The sequence below is a fragment of the Mycotypha africana genome (genome assembly GCF_025528875.1).
Source record: "Mycotypha africana strain NRRL 2978 chromosome Unknown BDF20scaffold_9, whole genome shotgun sequence".
Classification (NCBI taxonomy): domain Eukaryota; kingdom Fungi; phylum Mucoromycota; class Mucoromycetes; order Mucorales; family Mycotyphaceae; genus Mycotypha; species Mycotypha africana.
Window position 1 is genome coordinate 1,667,194 of NW_026515733.1, and position 16,182 is coordinate 1,683,375.

Here is a 16,182-nt window from a genome sequence, read left to right on the forward strand (position 1 = left end):
TTCTTTCCGGCGGTTTCCCCACATTTTTTAAAAAAAATGTCCTGAATTAAATGTTTCAACTGTGTTTCAATGAAGTATACATTGATCCCCAGAAATGTATAATGATGCTCATCCTATAGGTAGCATACGCTTCAAGTCAGCCTCAAAATATATCGTACTCTGCTTTAGATAAATAACTTTTTCACTTCCACAACTGCTTTAAGCCTGGCAAAAAAATTTTGGCAGTTATATTTGTATAGTTACAAATAGCCAGATCGACACTGATAGATACCAAATTAGGTATTTGAATTCGTCGTCAACAGAACGAAAGAGGTCAAATTCAGCTGTACCACATGCCTTATACAATATCAAATTCACAAGTGGTGTGACAATTATTAATAATGCACTTTGCTCGATCATGTCACATCATATAGAGCGCATCGATGTCAATGAAATGAATCAGACTATCATCCTTCTCACTCTACACATATACTACAATCGCAAGATTTATATCAAATATCATCATGCTCTCATGAGCGCTTAATGTGCTTTACAAAAGATCGGTATATCGAACCAAACTCAAACTTGCTGTGGAAAGCATAGGGGTCCAGAGTGTCCACCGCCACTCACCATCAAGACACGAGTGCCAAATTCAAATGGGTTACCATTATAAGCAACAAAATCTGCTTCTCCTCCTTCTCTCAGTTGGCCCGCAAGCTTTTCTGTCAGATCAAACATGTTACCTATATTCCATGTGACTAATCCAACTGCATCTTGAGGACTGAAAGAAGGATTATGAGCAAGATTCCAACCAGCTTCCCAAATTAAGTTGCGTGCATCTCCATTATCTACATCAGTACTTCCTAGACCTACACGTACATTATGCTCCAACAAAACGTCAAGCACTGTATTAGGTGTCACAGGTGGTCCTGTTAAACAGTAGCGAGCTTGCCATGTGGTTGGATAACAACGAGCAGGCATCAATATAACTGGTACATCAAGACGTCCTAAATGCTCTGCCACCAAATGGGCTTCGGCACCACCAAGAATGATAAATTTCACATTGCGACCATGCTTTCTCATGATCATCTCCTTAATGGCAATAATAGATGCAATTTCATCCTTGTCATCTACTTGAACAACGACAGGAAGGAGCCCTTGAGCAGCTTTGGCCAATACGTTATCATTTGTTTCCTTGTCTATATTGCTTAATAATAGTTCGCGAATGGTAGCAATCTGCTTCGAGACCGTCATTTTTCCTGCTCATGATCGTTTATCAGTCATTACTTTTCGAAAGAACAAGGGATGCTTTTGTATATCAATCCTACCAGAATGCTGAATAACAAAGTTCAATGCTGCTTCTTCCTTCAGTATGGTTTCAATATGATCATTTCCAAAAATACTCTCGCTGCCCGTACGGAAAGTAACTGAGACACCGGCCAAAAGATCACCATCAACCTGCGGTTGTGAGATAACCTTGGTGACTCCTTTTGAAGTTGTTTGATAAAGTCAAAAGCATTATTCGTTGTATTGCACACATTTAGTATCTTTTTTCGTCCTATACCTGACTTTAATGCTTTTTGGAGATGAAGGCCACCTAATTTCAATCCGTCGACTGCCCGTACTATATTCTTAGAGAGGTTGGGATCTGTGACATCATTCTTTGCGTATCCATCTTGAGTTGTATCTTCAGCTTGGATTTCCATTAAACCAAGAGGTACACCTGCTGATATGATTCCCTTTTTCATAAAATGGGCGCTATTTGAGCACAAATTTACATACATTGGCAAGCAAATATTGCCTACCTGTCCTTCAAAAAAAAAAAAAATGAACAACTTACTGGGAGAATCACAGCACCCTCCATTTCAAATACTGGGCTAGATATTGGCCAGTCAACTTGATCACGATCACAATCAATACCGGCACATGAAATACGGCCATCAACAATGATCATAGTCAGACTTTGGCCAACCTTATCAGCGTGCAAAGTGATGCTACTGTTCATATAAATCTGGCTAATGTTGCGCAACACAAAGGAATCAACATGAGCCTTGCAAGCGTTTTCAAAATTGTCGGGATTATCTAGATCGTGGTCTTCAAGATACATTGTTCCTGTTGAAAAAGGCGGCAAATAATGCAGATTGGGCTTTCCAGTAGACTTTTCTGTTATATCTTCGACCTGCTCCGTAATATGTGTTACTTGGCTCATTTCTTTTTTCTCTTCAGTTACCGTCTTTGTCCATGATGAATCGAAATCAAGTTCGACGCCATCAATAAATACTTGTTTCGGTCGTGCGCCCAATCTAAGAGGGTGTCGTTCCCAGATAACGATATCTGCATCTTTTCCAGCTTCAATACTATGAGTGATTGAGAAAAGTCAAATATAATCGCGCATTAGCTCGCTATGTTTTCTCCTTGCACCATTATTGAAATAATTGCTACTCTTATCTGTGTACCGTTTACCTTCCAATGCGATGGTCGAGTCGTAAAGATTTAGCAGGCACCATGGTCACAGCTTGGAGAGCTTTGTGTTCGTTAAAGCCGTAATGATATGCTTTTTGAGCTTCATGAATAAGATCACGCTAATGTAGTGGGACTGGCGTTTAGCACTTCATCGTGTCAAGGGTGTTAATACTTGATCATTTTCATCTTACCGCGTTAGTAACAGGATGATCACTTTTGAAGGCTACTGGGATACCAGCCTCGTCAAGTATTTTTGGCGCATGCACGTTTTGATCCCAAGCTTCAGCCTAAGTAAGAATATCCATTCTTTCAGTGTACTACCCAACAAAATTTCCCCAGTCTATTGAGCTTACCTTGTATCCCCACATATCTAATAGATGTGAAAACAGAACGTTATTGTTAGCATACAACCATAGTTCATCGTATATTGACATTGATTTTACCTGCAAAAGTCGCTACTGTTATATTTGTTTTTGCTCTTTTAATGATCTCAGGTACCTGCCAAGCGCTCAAAGCGTGATGGAAAGCGGCAATTTCAAAGTCGAATTCCAGAGAATGACGAATCATGGCCTCAATATCTTGAGGCAAGTAGCAATGTACATTCAAATTGACGTGCTTCCTCAAGAGCGCAGTCAGACTCTCAAGCTGTATATTATCCGGAAACGGCTCCGATAAACGAGGAGGAGCAGGATGTCTCTTCTTACTATGATCGCTGGAAGATGTTTCCTCTTCTTTCATGCGCCTAGCTGCAGAGCACCAGTCATCTTGTCTTCTTCTCAACTGCTGTGCTTCTTCAAAACGTCGCCGGAACAAGTAATTTTCACCAAGTCCTACAATTTATTGGAATATCATTGTGTGGTTAGAGTCGAACGACACGATTTTCTCAGGTTTCAAGAAGTGACGTTCAGTACGTACGAGTGGAAGGCATCTTATTTAGAGCACCACCATAATAAGTTTTAGGGTTTTCTCCACATGCCATCTTCATATATCTCCAAATAACTTCTTCATCTTCTTCCATGACACCGGATCCGATAAGCAGGTCTTCATTGGACAGAGTGGACACGGGTCGAAGCTTGATGACAGCTGCTTCTCCACCCATTAGATTGCCAGAACCGGGGAGAATCAGAGACGTGGTAATACCACCACTCGCAACAATCTTTAAACCTGGGTCTGTTGGACTCAAAGCATCGATTACGCGTACCTGAACATTATTTCAAAGTAGTCATTCAGACACTTGTTACTTTTTTGGAAAGGGGAAAGGGGATCAGAGCTGAATGTGCGAGAATACTTACATAAGGCGTAGTAGGTGTTGTCATTTCGTTGGTATCGTCAGTAGCTTTTAAACCGGTCAATGAATCAACCGTCATATGAGAATGCATATCAATGATGCCAGGTGTAACCACACGACCACCAGCATCAATAATGCGAGTTTTCTCCTTATCTGTAATGTGAACATCCAAATCAGCACCCACGGCGGTAATTAATCCATTTTGTATGTATACATCTCCTGAATTCAAATAACGATCACCCAACCATATGTATCCATTTCTAATGAGTATGTCCTCTGCATTTTTCGGAGCGTGAGGATTACGATGACGCCGGCGAGAAGTATTTGTCACTGCGTTGTTTCTGTTCTCTATGGCTTGGCATTTACTCAAGCCCTCTTCAAAAGAGTGATAGGATATGCCTGGTGATATAACTAGAAATTTGGAAGCTTTATCCCAGATGTTGTCGCTACTTTCAGTTACTATAGTATTGTCATCTGAGGTCAAGACAACAGTCGGCAGGTGTTTCGAAAGATACACACATGAAAGGCCAAAGAGTGCGAGGGCTGCAACTGTAGAGAGCTGCCTGATCTTTTGCTGTTTACGATAATGATAAGATGAAAAATCTCCTGAATGCAGCAAAGGCTGTTGAGAGGTCGGTGGTTTTTTCAGGTTTAAATCAAGTAAACTTGACATTTTTCGTTTCCTTTGCTACTTGCTGGAGAGAGCGAGAGAGGAAAAAGTCCAAAAAGAAAATTATAACAGCTCAAAGATAAAGCACAGATAGGATTGGTTAAACAACCGTAAGGCGTGTGAAACGCGCTTAAGCAAACTTTAACTCGCTTACATTTTTACCCACAATTTTACGGAAGGGCCATCTACTATTTCAGCGTTTAATTGAAGGAATGAAATAGCATACAAGCTGTATACTTCCTGCGCAGTCGAGATTACACTTCATTGTTTCATTTGGTGTTTAACACACCTTACTTATAACCGCTGTAAAAAGGGACAACTATTTTGTAATATCTGTTCTACTTTGCCTGACCTGGTTATGGTTTCAGAAAACAAAAAAAAAATCTTCAAACATAAAAATACCTCCATTATCACTGTCTCTTTTTCTAAGTGTACTTTATTTTTCCTTCTTCTGAACTTACAGACTATGCTTGATTCACAAAGCCCACCGAGGAGAAGGTACTTAGTGGGAGTGTTGGCTTTACTGGCAGTTGTATTTATATGGGTCACCTCGTCGTTTGTTATGAATGTACAGTTCATCTGTGAGAGAAGATCTGAAAACTGTAATTGAGATCATCTACGCTAAAACAGATGTTGCCCCATTATGCTCTAGAGTATCTTTGCCGATCTTGAATACAATAAACCTTTCTTCGTTACATACATAAATACGGCGACTTTTTCTCTGTATATGATACCCTTTCTTCACAAAAAAAAAACGAAACAATCTGCTCCAGAAAAGTAAATCATCTTTCGAACGTTCATACCTTACGCGCAACAAGAATAACACTAACGGCTCTATGTAAATCCTCAGCCTAACTCTAGAAATTGAGGCGAGCTTGTTAGCAAATCAAGAAGTAAGCATACATTATCATTGGAATTTGAGATGCTAGTTGCTGAGAATAATCTTGTTTCTCAGTCAGAGATAGAAGAAGTGGTAGTTGAAGATAAAGATGATAGGCTAAGCACTCGCGAGACGATTAGGCTAAGCTTTGCTTTCTGCTTCTTATGGTTCTTAGCGAATTATACAACCAATGCTAGCTTGGCATACACAAGTGTCGCCAGCAGTACAATTCTTTCATCAATGTCAGGCTTAGTCACGTTAGCGATAGGTGCCATTTTTAAGGTTGAAAAGTTGACCATTGTAAAAGTGATATCGGTCTGCGTGAGGTATTTTGTTTTGAATGTCTATAATGAGTTATTCTATGCTATCAATCTGATATGATTACGAATTACAGCTTTGCAGGTGTTGTTCTTGTATCATATTCGGATCAAACGACGGAACAAGACGGTCGTGCAAAAAACTCTGCTGCATTGATTGGGGATATGTTAGCTCTTAGTGGTGCTGTGTTTTATGGCTGCTATACGACGCTATTGAAACTAAAAATTGACGATGAATCGCGCATTGATATGCCATTATTTTTCGGGTATGTAGGCACGTTCAACATTTTGCTCATGTGGCCTATATTCCCTCTCTTGCACTTTTTGGGCATTGAGAAGTTTGACTTCCCCTCTTCTGCCAAATTATGGGTGATGGTGCTTTCTAATGCATTTATTGGCACCTTTCTATCTGACTATTTATGGCTACTCGCTATGCTGATGACTTCACCATTGGTTGTCACCCTCGGAATATCTCTCACAGTAAAGCTCCTACAATATTATATTCTGGTTTCTTTATTGTTTGATTTTAACCTTAAGAAATCCCTGATAGATTCCAATGGCGTTGATTGGTGACGTGGTCTTCAAGCATTTCTTGGTCGGGTTTCAATACGCAATTGGCGCAATTTTGGTTGTGGTGAGCTTTCTTATTGTTAATATAGCAACTCTCAATGATGTAAAGCAAGCTACCGCTGCCGAGAATTATGTTGCAGATGTTAATGAGGAGGAAACTGATATCAGAATTGGCCCTGAAAACATGGCGAATACTCTCAGTAATGCTGGACGTGGTTATATGCATAGAGCCCCAAGTAGGAACTCAATTTTAAACATACACCGTTGCTTTGACCTAATCCTATAGCTTATCAAGCAATATGCACTTTCAGATACTCCCACTATCAAAAAAACCAATAAAATGCAGTGGTAGTAATTACGAAAGATTACACTATTGGCCAAGAGAAATCATCTGGGAAAGAAAGCAGAGCTACTTGCTGATTTTCTATTCGATTAAATTAGACGCGTGCCTTTTCTTTAATCGTCTTCTTACGCTTTTAAACTTCTTAAAGAACAAAAATGAGAGGCATTCAAACCTTGGCGGGCCTTCTCATTTCCGGTTTAACCCTTTTATTCTTTACAAACGTTGAAGCGAAATCGGCTACCGGTGACCGTGTGCTAGTTTTATTGGATTCTCTATCTGACAAAGATACATATGCTCGTTTTTGGCAGCAGTTAGAAGGTACTGAGGTACATATTGCGACGAACAATTAGCCTTTCATTAACTATTTTCCTTGGGCAGATCGTCAGTTTCAATTAGTCTTTAAATCTGCCGATGATCCTTCAACAAGTCTTCAGTATTTCGGTCAAACTTTATACCATCATATTATTCACTTCGCTCCCAAATCTCCAAGTAAGTTTGTACTGCCACTGCCAAAATCGCTTGCTTCCACAGCTACAAGTTGCTAGATATTCATTAAAATATACATATATGTGTAGGATTAACTCAGCATCCTGGATTAAATAATGTACAGCTCGTAGATTTTGTAAATAAGGGCGGCAATGTTCTTGTTGCTACTGGCATTGATGCTAACGATAATATTCGTGCTCTTGCCTCAGAATTTGATATTGATTTGGATACTGAAACTGTATATAGCCACAACCATTATGACAGCGACCATGATAGAATAGTTACCACGAAGTTTATCGCACCCGAAACTATCATCGATTCCCAAAAAGTGAAAGCGCCTGTTCTCTATACTGGCACTGCTCTATCAGTGGGCCGTCTTCCCCTCTCTACTGCCATTTTAGCCGCCGAATCCGACGCCTTTATTTCCGATAATTATAATATGCGTGCTAGAGCTACTGATGATGTTACATTAGTGGGAGCAATGCAAACCCGAAATTCTGCTCGTGTGGCATTTGTCGGATCCCTCGACCTTTTCTCCGATAAATACTTCGATGCTTCTGTCAAAGAGTACGTCAACTATATAACAACTATACGTATAGTAACTGGGATGAATCTAACTAGATTTGATTGTTTATCCTTTTACAGTTATCATGAATCTGGTAACAAAGACTTTGTTGAACAGCTTACAAAATGGGTATTTCAAGAAAAGAGCGTTTTGAAAGTTGAAAATCAGTCACATCATAGACAAAATGACACGGAACAACGTGATTGGTATCGTATTAAGGATGATATTGTAAGTAATGGCAATGCAAAATTTCTTAAAAGGCATAAGCATTATAGTAACACACAAGGTGCTTAGATTTATGATGTAGATATTGTTGAGTACAGGGACGACCATTGGGTACCTTATACAGCCAATGATGTCCAATTAGAGTTAATTATGTTGGATCCATATATCCGCACCACACTCAAGCAGGTCGATGTTAAGGAAGTTGGCCGATTCGAGGCCAACATTCGTCTTCCTGATGTATATGGCGTATTCACGTTGAAGGTTAATTACAAACGTCCTGGGTTGACATATATACTAGCTGAGGATCAAATTTCTATTCGACCTTTCAGACATAACGAGTACCCTCGTTACTTAACTGCAGCATACCCTTATTACGCTGGTACAGGTTCAATGATGGTTGGGTTTATTATATTTAGCGCCATTTGGTTAGCCACATGGGGCGCTCGTATTGATAAGAGTAAAAGTAAAAAGGCAGAGCACAAAGCCAAAGTCAATTGATTTCAACAACATTTAAATTCTTAGGAAAGACTAAATAAAAAAGATATCGTATGTATAATAACTCTCAAAACAGTAGCCCGTAACTAAATGCTCCTAGAGCTATGTCAAATGGCTACGTTTTGCAACTGAAATAACCTGATTTACTTAAAAGAAGCAATACCTGAGATTGTCGAAAAGTGGTATCATCAAATTCACACTGACTATCTGGTCTATGGTATAAAAACTTGATATTGATGGAGTCATCATTTTTGCCTCACTTTACTCATCGTTATTCATCCTCCAATTCTGAGTCTGTGTCTGCAGATTGGAAAATACTTTTTTTGACATTATTTGTCTTGCCTTCCTTCTTCTTAATAACACCGGCATGAATAAGTTTAAGTTCTAATGCTGCTGTTTGAAAACTGTCAGTGTTTCCTAAATCGTCAAAGCCAACAATCCTAATCGATAGGAAATGTATGTAAATTCTCTGTTTTGACAATATACGATCATTTCTACTTACTTCGTTTGTGCATAGCCATCTTTCCAAGCCATAACACATGGCAAGATTTTGATTTGCAGCTTCTCCACTAAGAAGGGGGCATTTTGTACATCGATTTTTATAAATCTTGTATTAAAGTATTTTTTGGCGAGGGTCTTTGGATTAAATAGATGGATAAGTTTCTTTTAACAACACTGGATTTTAAGCATAGTACATACCTCCAGATGTGTATCCATAATTTTGCAACGTCGGAAATCTTTGTGATAAAAGTGACCAACTACGTACTTTTCCGACGTTGTTATGTTCATGAATTCCTTTTCCTTTTCAATGTCGGTATAAAAGCCATGTTGATTATCGACTCTTGCATTACGCCTTTCAATTCTAAGCATTTAGCCGGAAAAACAACAACTCCAAGTTGAATACAAAAGTTTGTCAATGGCTGTGTTTGGGACTCTACTTACTCCCTCTGGATTTCGCGTATTCTTTCTTCACGTATTTGAGCAATATCATTGTCTTCTTCGTTTTCAAGCTCGGCAAAAAGAGCCTCGTCATCAGATAGTGCTTCTAAATCGTTCGTGCTAACAACTACCTGTCAGGAGAAAGATTCTATTTACGCCAACAGTGAAGAATAGCTTACTGTGTTGTCATAATTGTTCAGATTTGGATAGAAAGAAATATCGGGTTAGAAGAAAAGAAACAACAGCTTTGGGAGTCAAAACTGAATCTTGGAGGAACAAAAAAAAAAAAAATAAAAATAAAATTAAGTGAACTATTCGGTCCTTACGCTGCACTACCCACATTTGTACATCTCCATCGATTTACACAACAACTGTATTGCCTTCAAATTGAGGCTAGCTGATCGACATGGTCCCAATAACTTAAATAAGACTTCTCTTTACGCAGTTGTAGCGACGTCTCATGGAACAATGAGCTTTATTGTTAACATTTTAACGGAGCAGCTGAAATAGCTGACTCAAATACGAATCCAGCATGTTCAGGCCATCGTCAATACTGCGATTTACCACAGCTTCGTAAACTTTTACCATTCAACCGAATTTTGAGTCATCAGTCTCAAGCCTTTGGGCTTATAGTGACGCAATTGAGTCCAGTTATAGTTGATCTTCTAATAATATCTGCTTCTTGCGATAATCGCTCTCCCTGTAATTTGATTTTTTGTTACCTGCTTCAGATCAACTGACTATACACAAGTGACGCCCGTTAAGATATTGCCTGCAAGGGATAACGTCATATAAATAGGTACAGCCTTTAGAGTTTTGGTCTGTCTATTCTATCTACTTTGTCTTTGCTTACTCTATAATATTCCAAACATTATCCATGTTACGGATACCTTTTACTTGTAATGACCGTCTACCTAGTTGGCTACGTTTCGGACGTAGCTCCTATAAATATCGCGTCCTAATACATTTATTAGTTCTGCAGTGTTTTGATCTGCTTTATCTGTTTTATCTGTTCTTTAACAGTATCTGCACTCTACCTTTAATAAATCTTATCATAAGTATTAATTCTGTTGTAACTTCTCTGTTCAGAGTATTTTTAACACCACATCTAGTTTCGTTCTGGACAAGGATCTTTCAGTTTAATTACTAAATCACTGCCATTACATTATTCTCTTGTCGTGATTAAATCTGCAGAGACGTCAATAACATCAAACTCATATCTGTAATGAGTGAATTGCCTTTCATTAGAGAGATTTCACTTAGGAAAAAAAAATTATAAATATGGCCTGCCTCTCAATCTATAATATCTTCAGTGTTTTTATCTGTTCTTCCTGGATATTACATCTCAATCTTGTATCAATAAAAATAACTTATTCTTATCTTAGTTGTAATTTTTCTTCAGAGTTGCAAGTAACACCAGCACCCCGTCGCGTTATCTTGAGTGATCTTTCTACCAACCAGTAGATCACTGCCCTTTACAAAATAAGTAAACTATATATCCTTAATGATAACCTGTTCAGCCTTATACGAGGTAGTTAATCTCATATAAGAGTAATCATTTATTCTGTATTCGTTTCCTACTCTACTCTATTCTATTTCAGCAGTTATAAGGTGTAAAAATCTTGTATAATTTATATACGACTTTCTCCACATCTCATGATGCTGTCAACTAAACATATCACTTAATTTATGGTACTCATATGTTAGAGTTTATATAGTCTAATTATCTCTGGTTTGCAATATTGTATAATCCACCTTTGTCCATCATAAAGCGAATTATATTCTTTGATTTTTGTTCATCATCTCCTCTCAAATACGACAGAAGGATGATGTCCTTCTTCTGTACGTCATAATTCTTGAGGGTCTCCAAGAATTTTCCCTTTAAAATACACAGTATATGTTGTATATGGTAGAAATAGATCACAATAGAAAGAAAGCAAAAAGGAAATCTGTGAAGACCAAGTTATCTTCTTTATTAATTGAATATTCAGATGAAGAATGAAGACCAGAGCCCTTGGAAGCCTTGGGCTTACGGGCGGCCACTGTGCTCCATTGGGAGGCTTCAGTGCCTTTGGGGACGGCAGGTGTGGAGGCAGCAGGTGTGGTGGCGGCAGGCGTCGGGGCGGCAGGCGTGGAGGCAGCGGGTGCAGGGGCGGCAAGGGCTTCAGCCAGGCGGGCACGGAGATCAGCGTTCTCCTGCTGAAGAGTCTTGTTTTCAGCAGTGACGGCAGCTAGCCGTTCTTCAAGAGCGGCAAAGCGAAGGAGAGTCTGGTCGTGTTCGGCGACCTTGTTAGTTAGCCGGGCGAGCTGATGTTGCAAATTACTCATTTCGAGATCTTGGCTCATTGGGAATGGCGAAATGTCGAAATGTCGATGATGGCGATGGGAAAGTTAACGATTTCGAATCGGCTGAAATTAGGATATGTGGTTGTCTGAAAAAAGGGCTGAAACAATTAAAAAGGATGGACGCGATTGGATTACTGGTTGTCGAGATATTACGCGTCAAAGTGCAAAATTTACAAAAAAAACGAGTAATCAGGGGTCGAGATGGCGGTAGTAGGGTTATCGGATCGGAACAAAAATTGGCACAGTTGTTACGTAGTCTGAGAGCTTTCCAAAGAACTAGTTTTGGGTGATGGATGGCAAGGATTGGTCGAGATATACCTGGTCAAAGTTCGGCTTTTTTTTTCGGCGGGATATGAAATTTACCAAAAAAATGGGGAGCGGAAAGAAAGGTGGGGATGTAGCTCAGGCGAAAATTTATGTTTTTATTAGTTATAATGCATTCGTTCTTTTGAACATTACTGCTAACTAAGGTGAGACTATTGAGGAGTGAGACTGTCAATGAAGATGTGGAAAAGGGGCCAAAAAAACCCAAGACTCACGAAAAGTATATATAAGGGGGGAAAAAAAGTATGCGAGGAGGAAGGTAGGGGAGAACGGGTGGCTACTCAACAGGCTTCAATACCATGGACTCCCTCGCATCGTGCACTAAAAGGGTTTGGCAGTGGAGGGTCGAACCAGAGGGCGGTATCCACACTGTCTTTCGACCACAGACGAGTATCAGGAAGCAACAAGACCTAGCCATCACCAGCGGAGGAGGACGACCAGACAAGTCCAGGCTCAGGATCCGTAGTGTAATCACCTTCGGGATTACACAGTTTGTCAAAGTACCAAAGGATCCGACATAGCGAGACCCAGTACGAAGGGCAGGGAGCAGAGGAAGAGAGAGGCAGTTGGTTGAGGGCATGATCCACCCGGTGGACGGGGAAATCAGCCGGCAGGGAAGGCAAGTCAAGCCACAAGCGGGCAGGAACCGAGGGGCACAGCAGCAGGTGGCGACGAGACGTGTGGTCGGTACCACAGGGGCAAGGCTTTGGCTTACCAGGAAGCCAGCCCATACGCCAGCGAACGAGGCGAGACCGGTCAGCACGGGAGGCAGGAACGAACAAGACGGGGTCAATCCCCAGGGAGGACGGCAAGCGCGGATCAACACCTTGTCCGTAACGCCCAAGAAGGACGAAAACAAGGAGGACCGGTAGTTACGGAGCCACTTGGCCAGAGAGGAGGCGGTGGGAGCAGACAAGACGGAAGCAGGGACGTCCTGTACCATGCGCAAGGAGCGCAAACGAGGCAACGAGGGATCCGGGAGCGAGCTGCTCAAAAGAGACAACAGACAATCCTCTGGGAGGGAAGCGGCACGACAACAGAACTTGAGCACCAAGGTGTCAGCACGAAAGCGAAGAGAAGGCAAGTTGGTCAGGTGAGCAAACACCATGGTAGAGGCAGTACGATGACCTCCAAAGATCATCCTCAGGCAGGTGTCTTGTGTCTTTTCTAATGTCTTGTAATCCTTTTGGAGCAGGCGGGTGACGGCGAGACCATACTCAACCTTGGGACGCACAAAGGTGGCGAACAACCGAGAGGAGAGAAGGAAAGAGAAGCCAGAGCGGTTAGCACCGATGTCGCGTAAGCGAGCCATAGAGGCGAGAGCACCGGGTTTGCCTTTGGTCACCACCGAAGAGGAACAGATGCCATTGCGGCGGAAGGGAACACCAAGGTAGATAAACTCATCCACTGTAGGCAATTGCTCACCATACAGCTTCAAAGGCCGGAAGGCAGTGGAAGAAGGCGAGGGAGAGTTGAGCAAGGCACACTTGGCCGGAGACCATCGGTAACCAAGCTGCAACGAGTGGGACTCGGCTAGACGAAGCATCTGCTGGACTTCGGAAGAAGAACCAAGCAAAGCAACATCGTCAGCATACAGCAAGAGGTTGATAGCAGTAGGAGAGGGGGCCAGGTCAGTAGCGGGAGGATAAGTCCACGGATTAACCAGAGGACCGGAGGGAGAGGAAGAGAGGACGCGGGTAGTAGTGCTAGAGGCAGCAGACCGAAGCAGGGGAGCAAGAGAGTTGATGTACAGGCTGTACAGATGGGGACTCAAGACCGAACCTTGGAGTACACCTGTACGGGGCCGAAAGGAGGGAGACACTGTATTGCGCAACAGGATAGTGATACTGACGTCGTCAAACATGTTGGCGAGCAGGGAGACAAGACCACGAGGAGCACCGACAGACAGGAGGGAGTGCCAGATGATCCGGCGATCAACAGTATCGTAAGCAGCCTTGATATCCAAGAAGGCAACCACAGGCCAGTGATGATGAACACGAAAGTACTCTTTCATAAGGTCGTGCAAGCAGAGGGCCTGATCCAGAGAACTTCGTTGCGGGCGGAAGCCACCTTGGGCGACGTCAAGGGGAGGCGAGACAGAGGAGAGGAAGGGAGCCAGACACATCTCAAACAGTTTGCGCATGATGGAGGTCAGAGAGATGGGCCGGAAGTTGGCTTCGACAGAGGGATCACCTTTCTTGTGAATAGGCACAACTTGAGCCTCACGCCAAAGGGAAGGGGTGTAGGACCATTGGTAACAGAGAGCAAAGAGGAGAGACAGAACCCTAGCCAGAGGCTTTTTGATGGGCTGCAGCATTTCTGCACGCAGATGGTCAGAGCCAGGAGCTTTACGACGAGGCAGGAGCTTGATGTGACTCATGATGGTATCCAACTGCCAGACAGTAGAGGAACCATCATCAACACTTGAACTAGTGCTGAGGTCGCCATCACCATCCAAAGACGATGAAGAGTGGATCACACCTAACGACCGAGACACAGAGGGAGAACCGAGACCAACACCATCGCCCTGACACGATGAGGGGTGGACCACACCACATGGCACGGAGAGATCATCAGAGGGAGGGAGGGAGCCGTCATCACCGCCCGAGGACGATGGAGGATGGACCACATCATACGGCAGGAGAGCACTGGGGAGGTCTGGAGGACGCCCAACCGGGAGAGAGGAGCCAGAGTACACGGAGGCAAGGTGGTCACGCATAGCGATCGCACCCGCCGCATCACCGTCCGGATTCACATAGCCAGTCTGTCGTTCCCGACGAGTCTTGATCCGCTTGATTTTAGAAAGCACCGTCTTGCTGAAGTCATCGTTCTCGAGGGAGTCACAAAAGGCGCGCCAGGAGGCTTGTTTCGCTCGACGTAGGTCTTGCTTGAACTTGTTGTGGGCCTCGACGTGCTTGTTCCACCAGAAGATCTTGTCCATTGCACTATGGCAACGTCGCCATCGACGGTAGAACCGCTCACGTCGCTCAGCAGCTTCTTGGAGGGCGGGGGTCCAGAACCGTTTCCAGAGGGCCGGCCTTTGGGCACGGGCACCAACCGACGAGTCCAACGAAGTGTATATCGCCTCATTGAGCCGAGTATTGAGAGCATCAATATCTGGGCGAGAAGGAGGAGGGGAGGACAGAAGAGAAGAGAGATCTTGGATAAGGGAGGAGGACAGAGAAGCAAACTGGTGGTAGAAGAGGTCACTAACATCGGACTCACTGAACCGAGATAGGTTCCAACAACGACGGATGCAAGGGATAGAAGGGGGAGACTCGCGGGCAGAGGGATGACCTACAGAGGCTGGAGGGGGGCAGTACTGCAATGACAAAGACATCAGCTTGTGGTCAGAGCCCAACGACAGATCTGAAGCTATGGAAATAGAAGAAGAAGGGGGTGAGGTATCGAATGTCGACAAGTTGGTAATAAAGTAATCAACAATACTACTCACAGGGCGGCCATGACGGAAGTCGAGAAGCGTCGGGGTACCGTAGGAGAGGTGGCGGTTCAAGATTGACAAATTATTGTCCCTGCACCAGTCAAGGACGGTAGTACCACGAGAGTTGTTACCTGAGTCACCAGTAACGTCGCCAAGGCGTGCGTTCAGATCACCACAGATGATCGTGTCATGGGAGAGAGGAAGCGAGGAGAGCACAGCAGAAACATCCGAGCATCTCATAGAAGGCTGGTCAGGCGGGAGATACAAGCAGATCAGACGCAAATGACGACCAAGTTGAATGCCAAGTGCGAACTGATTGCCGGGTAGGGGGACTTGGAAGGCTGGCAGAGGACAGGAGGGATTGATAAGACAACAGATGCCTTGCGATCCACGGTAATCACCAGAGACGGGGATACCGGGAAGGTGGAACTGTTGCCAAGAGGTGGGGAGATGGCAGGGCGAGAGCAACCAGGTTTCGGTGATAAACACCACAGAGAACGATTGGCAGTGACGGAGGACATCATCTATCGTGGATTCCCGTAGACCGCGAGCGTTCCACAGGCCGATAGTGATATGGATAGGAGAGAGAGAGGAGCGGTTATTAAGGATAGGAGGAGAAGAAACAGGAGAAGGGTGTGTGTTGTATCCAAGATACAACTATACGTCTTAAACTACAGAACGACTTCAGTACCTGCTTGACAATCTGATACACATCTACTTTGACACCCGCTTGCGGCTAAGATCTTATCATTCTCATGATAGTTTTAGTTCAGTTGTATTAATAGTTGAATACCCGTTAATAACCCCGTTTCTCATATAAAAGTATCATTCTCAACAAACTTGAATAAAG

The 16,182-nt window shown here is 42.9% G+C and overlaps 6 protein-coding genes across 6 annotated transcripts; 3 read left to right on the forward strand and 3 right to left on the reverse strand.

Moving 5' to 3' along the window:
- Positions 1-558: 558 nt before the first annotated feature.
- Positions 559-4,403, reverse strand: BDF20DRAFT_915791 (uncharacterized protein; the record flags this gene model as incomplete). Its single annotated transcript, XM_053084368.1, has 10 exons — positions 559-1,238; positions 1,308-1,466; positions 1,544-1,718; positions 1,820-2,336; positions 2,443-2,561; positions 2,634-2,729; positions 2,796-2,812; positions 2,886-3,272; positions 3,358-3,643; positions 3,735-4,403. The coding sequence occupies 10 exons, from the start codon at positions 4,401-4,403 to the stop codon at positions 559-561; spliced, it is 3,105 nt and encodes a 1,034-aa protein (XP_052933827.1).
- A 398-nt stretch (positions 4,404-4,801) lies between these two features.
- BDF20DRAFT_888294 (uncharacterized protein) lies at positions 4,802-5,606 on the forward strand. The gene is made up of 5 exons (XM_053082065.1): positions 4,802-4,968; positions 5,053-5,177; positions 5,251-5,293; positions 5,356-5,373; positions 5,456-5,606. The coding sequence occupies exons 1-5, from the start codon at positions 4,867-4,869 to the stop codon at positions 5,531-5,533; spliced, it is 366 nt and encodes a 121-aa protein (XP_052933828.1). The 5' UTR covers positions 4,802-4,866; the 3' UTR covers positions 5,534-5,606.
- On the forward strand, positions 5,282-6,598 carry BDF20DRAFT_718744 (uncharacterized protein). The gene is made up of 4 exons (XM_053076111.1): positions 5,282-5,293; positions 5,356-5,606; positions 5,675-6,077; positions 6,148-6,598. The coding sequence occupies exons 2-4, from the start codon at positions 5,521-5,523 to the stop codon at positions 6,451-6,453; spliced, it is 795 nt and encodes a 264-aa protein (XP_052933829.1). The 5' UTR covers positions 5,282-5,293; positions 5,356-5,520; the 3' UTR covers positions 6,454-6,598.
- Positions 6,599-6,665: 67 nt separating this feature from the next.
- BDF20DRAFT_825473 (Dolichyl-diphosphooligosaccharide--protein glycosyltransferase subunit WBP1) lies at positions 6,666-8,284 on the forward strand (the record flags this gene model as incomplete). Its single annotated transcript, XM_053077983.1, has 5 exons — positions 6,666-6,828; positions 6,907-6,999; positions 7,086-7,563; positions 7,618-7,789; positions 7,856-8,284. The coding sequence occupies 5 exons, from the start codon at positions 6,666-6,668 to the stop codon at positions 8,282-8,284; spliced, it is 1,335 nt and encodes a 444-aa protein (XP_052933830.1).
- Positions 8,204-9,805, reverse strand: BDF20DRAFT_718824 (thioredoxin-like protein). The gene is made up of 6 exons (XM_053076112.1): positions 9,585-9,805; positions 9,400-9,480; positions 9,224-9,340; positions 8,981-9,143; positions 8,784-8,917; positions 8,204-8,721 (listed from the first exon to the last, which is right to left on the reverse strand). The coding sequence occupies exons 2-6, from the start codon at positions 9,408-9,410 to the stop codon at positions 8,553-8,555; spliced, it is 594 nt and encodes a 197-aa protein (XP_052933831.1). The 5' UTR covers positions 9,411-9,480; positions 9,585-9,805; the 3' UTR covers positions 8,204-8,552.
- A 1,324-nt stretch (positions 9,806-11,129) lies between these two features.
- BDF20DRAFT_1003225 (uncharacterized protein) lies at positions 11,130-11,956 on the reverse strand. Its single transcript, XM_053074646.1, has one exon. The coding sequence runs from the start codon at positions 11,564-11,566 to the stop codon at positions 11,141-11,143; it is 426 nt and encodes a 141-aa protein (XP_052933832.1). The 5' UTR covers positions 11,567-11,956; the 3' UTR covers positions 11,130-11,140.
- Positions 11,957-16,182: the final 4,226 nt, after the last annotated feature.

Excerpts from the sequence above, each read along its gene's own strand:
- BDF20DRAFT_718744 (XM_053076111.1), top strand. The coding sequence starts at position 5,521 with ATGTCAGGCTTAGTCACGTTAGCGATAGGTGCCATTTTTAAGGTTGAA. Across the intron at positions 5,607-5,674 it reads GTGATATCGGTCTGCGTGAG|CTTTGCAGGTGTTGTTCTTG; the intron begins GTATTTTGTTTT and ends TACGAATTACAG. Across the intron at positions 6,078-6,147 it reads CCCTCGGAATATCTCTCACA|ATTCCAATGGCGTTGATTGG; the intron begins GTAAAGCTCCTA and ends AATCCCTGATAG.
- BDF20DRAFT_888294 (XM_053082065.1), top strand. The coding sequence starts at position 4,867 with ATGCTTGATTCACAAAGCCCACCGAGGAGAAGGTACTTAGTGGGAGTG. Across the intron at positions 4,969-5,052 it reads CCTCGTCGTTTGTTATGAAT|AGTATCTTTGCCGATCTTGA; the intron begins GTACAGTTCATC and ends ATTATGCTCTAG. Across the intron at positions 5,178-5,250 it reads AAACAATCTGCTCCAGAAAA|CCTAACTCTAGAAATTGAGG; the intron begins GTAAATCATCTT and ends GTAAATCCTCAG.
- BDF20DRAFT_718824 (XM_053076112.1), bottom strand. Across the intron at positions 9,144-9,223 it reads ATACGCGAAATCCAGAGGGA|AATTGAAAGGCGTAATGCAA; the intron begins GTAAGTAGAGTC and ends CTAAATGCTTAG. Across the intron at positions 8,722-8,783 it reads GATGGCTATGCACAAACGAA|GATTGTTGGCTTTGACGATT; the intron begins GTAAGTAGAAAT and ends CCTATCGATTAG.
- BDF20DRAFT_1003225 (XM_053074646.1), bottom strand. The coding sequence starts at position 11,566 with ATGAGCCAAGATCTCGAAATGAGTAATTTGCAACATCAGCTCGCCCGG.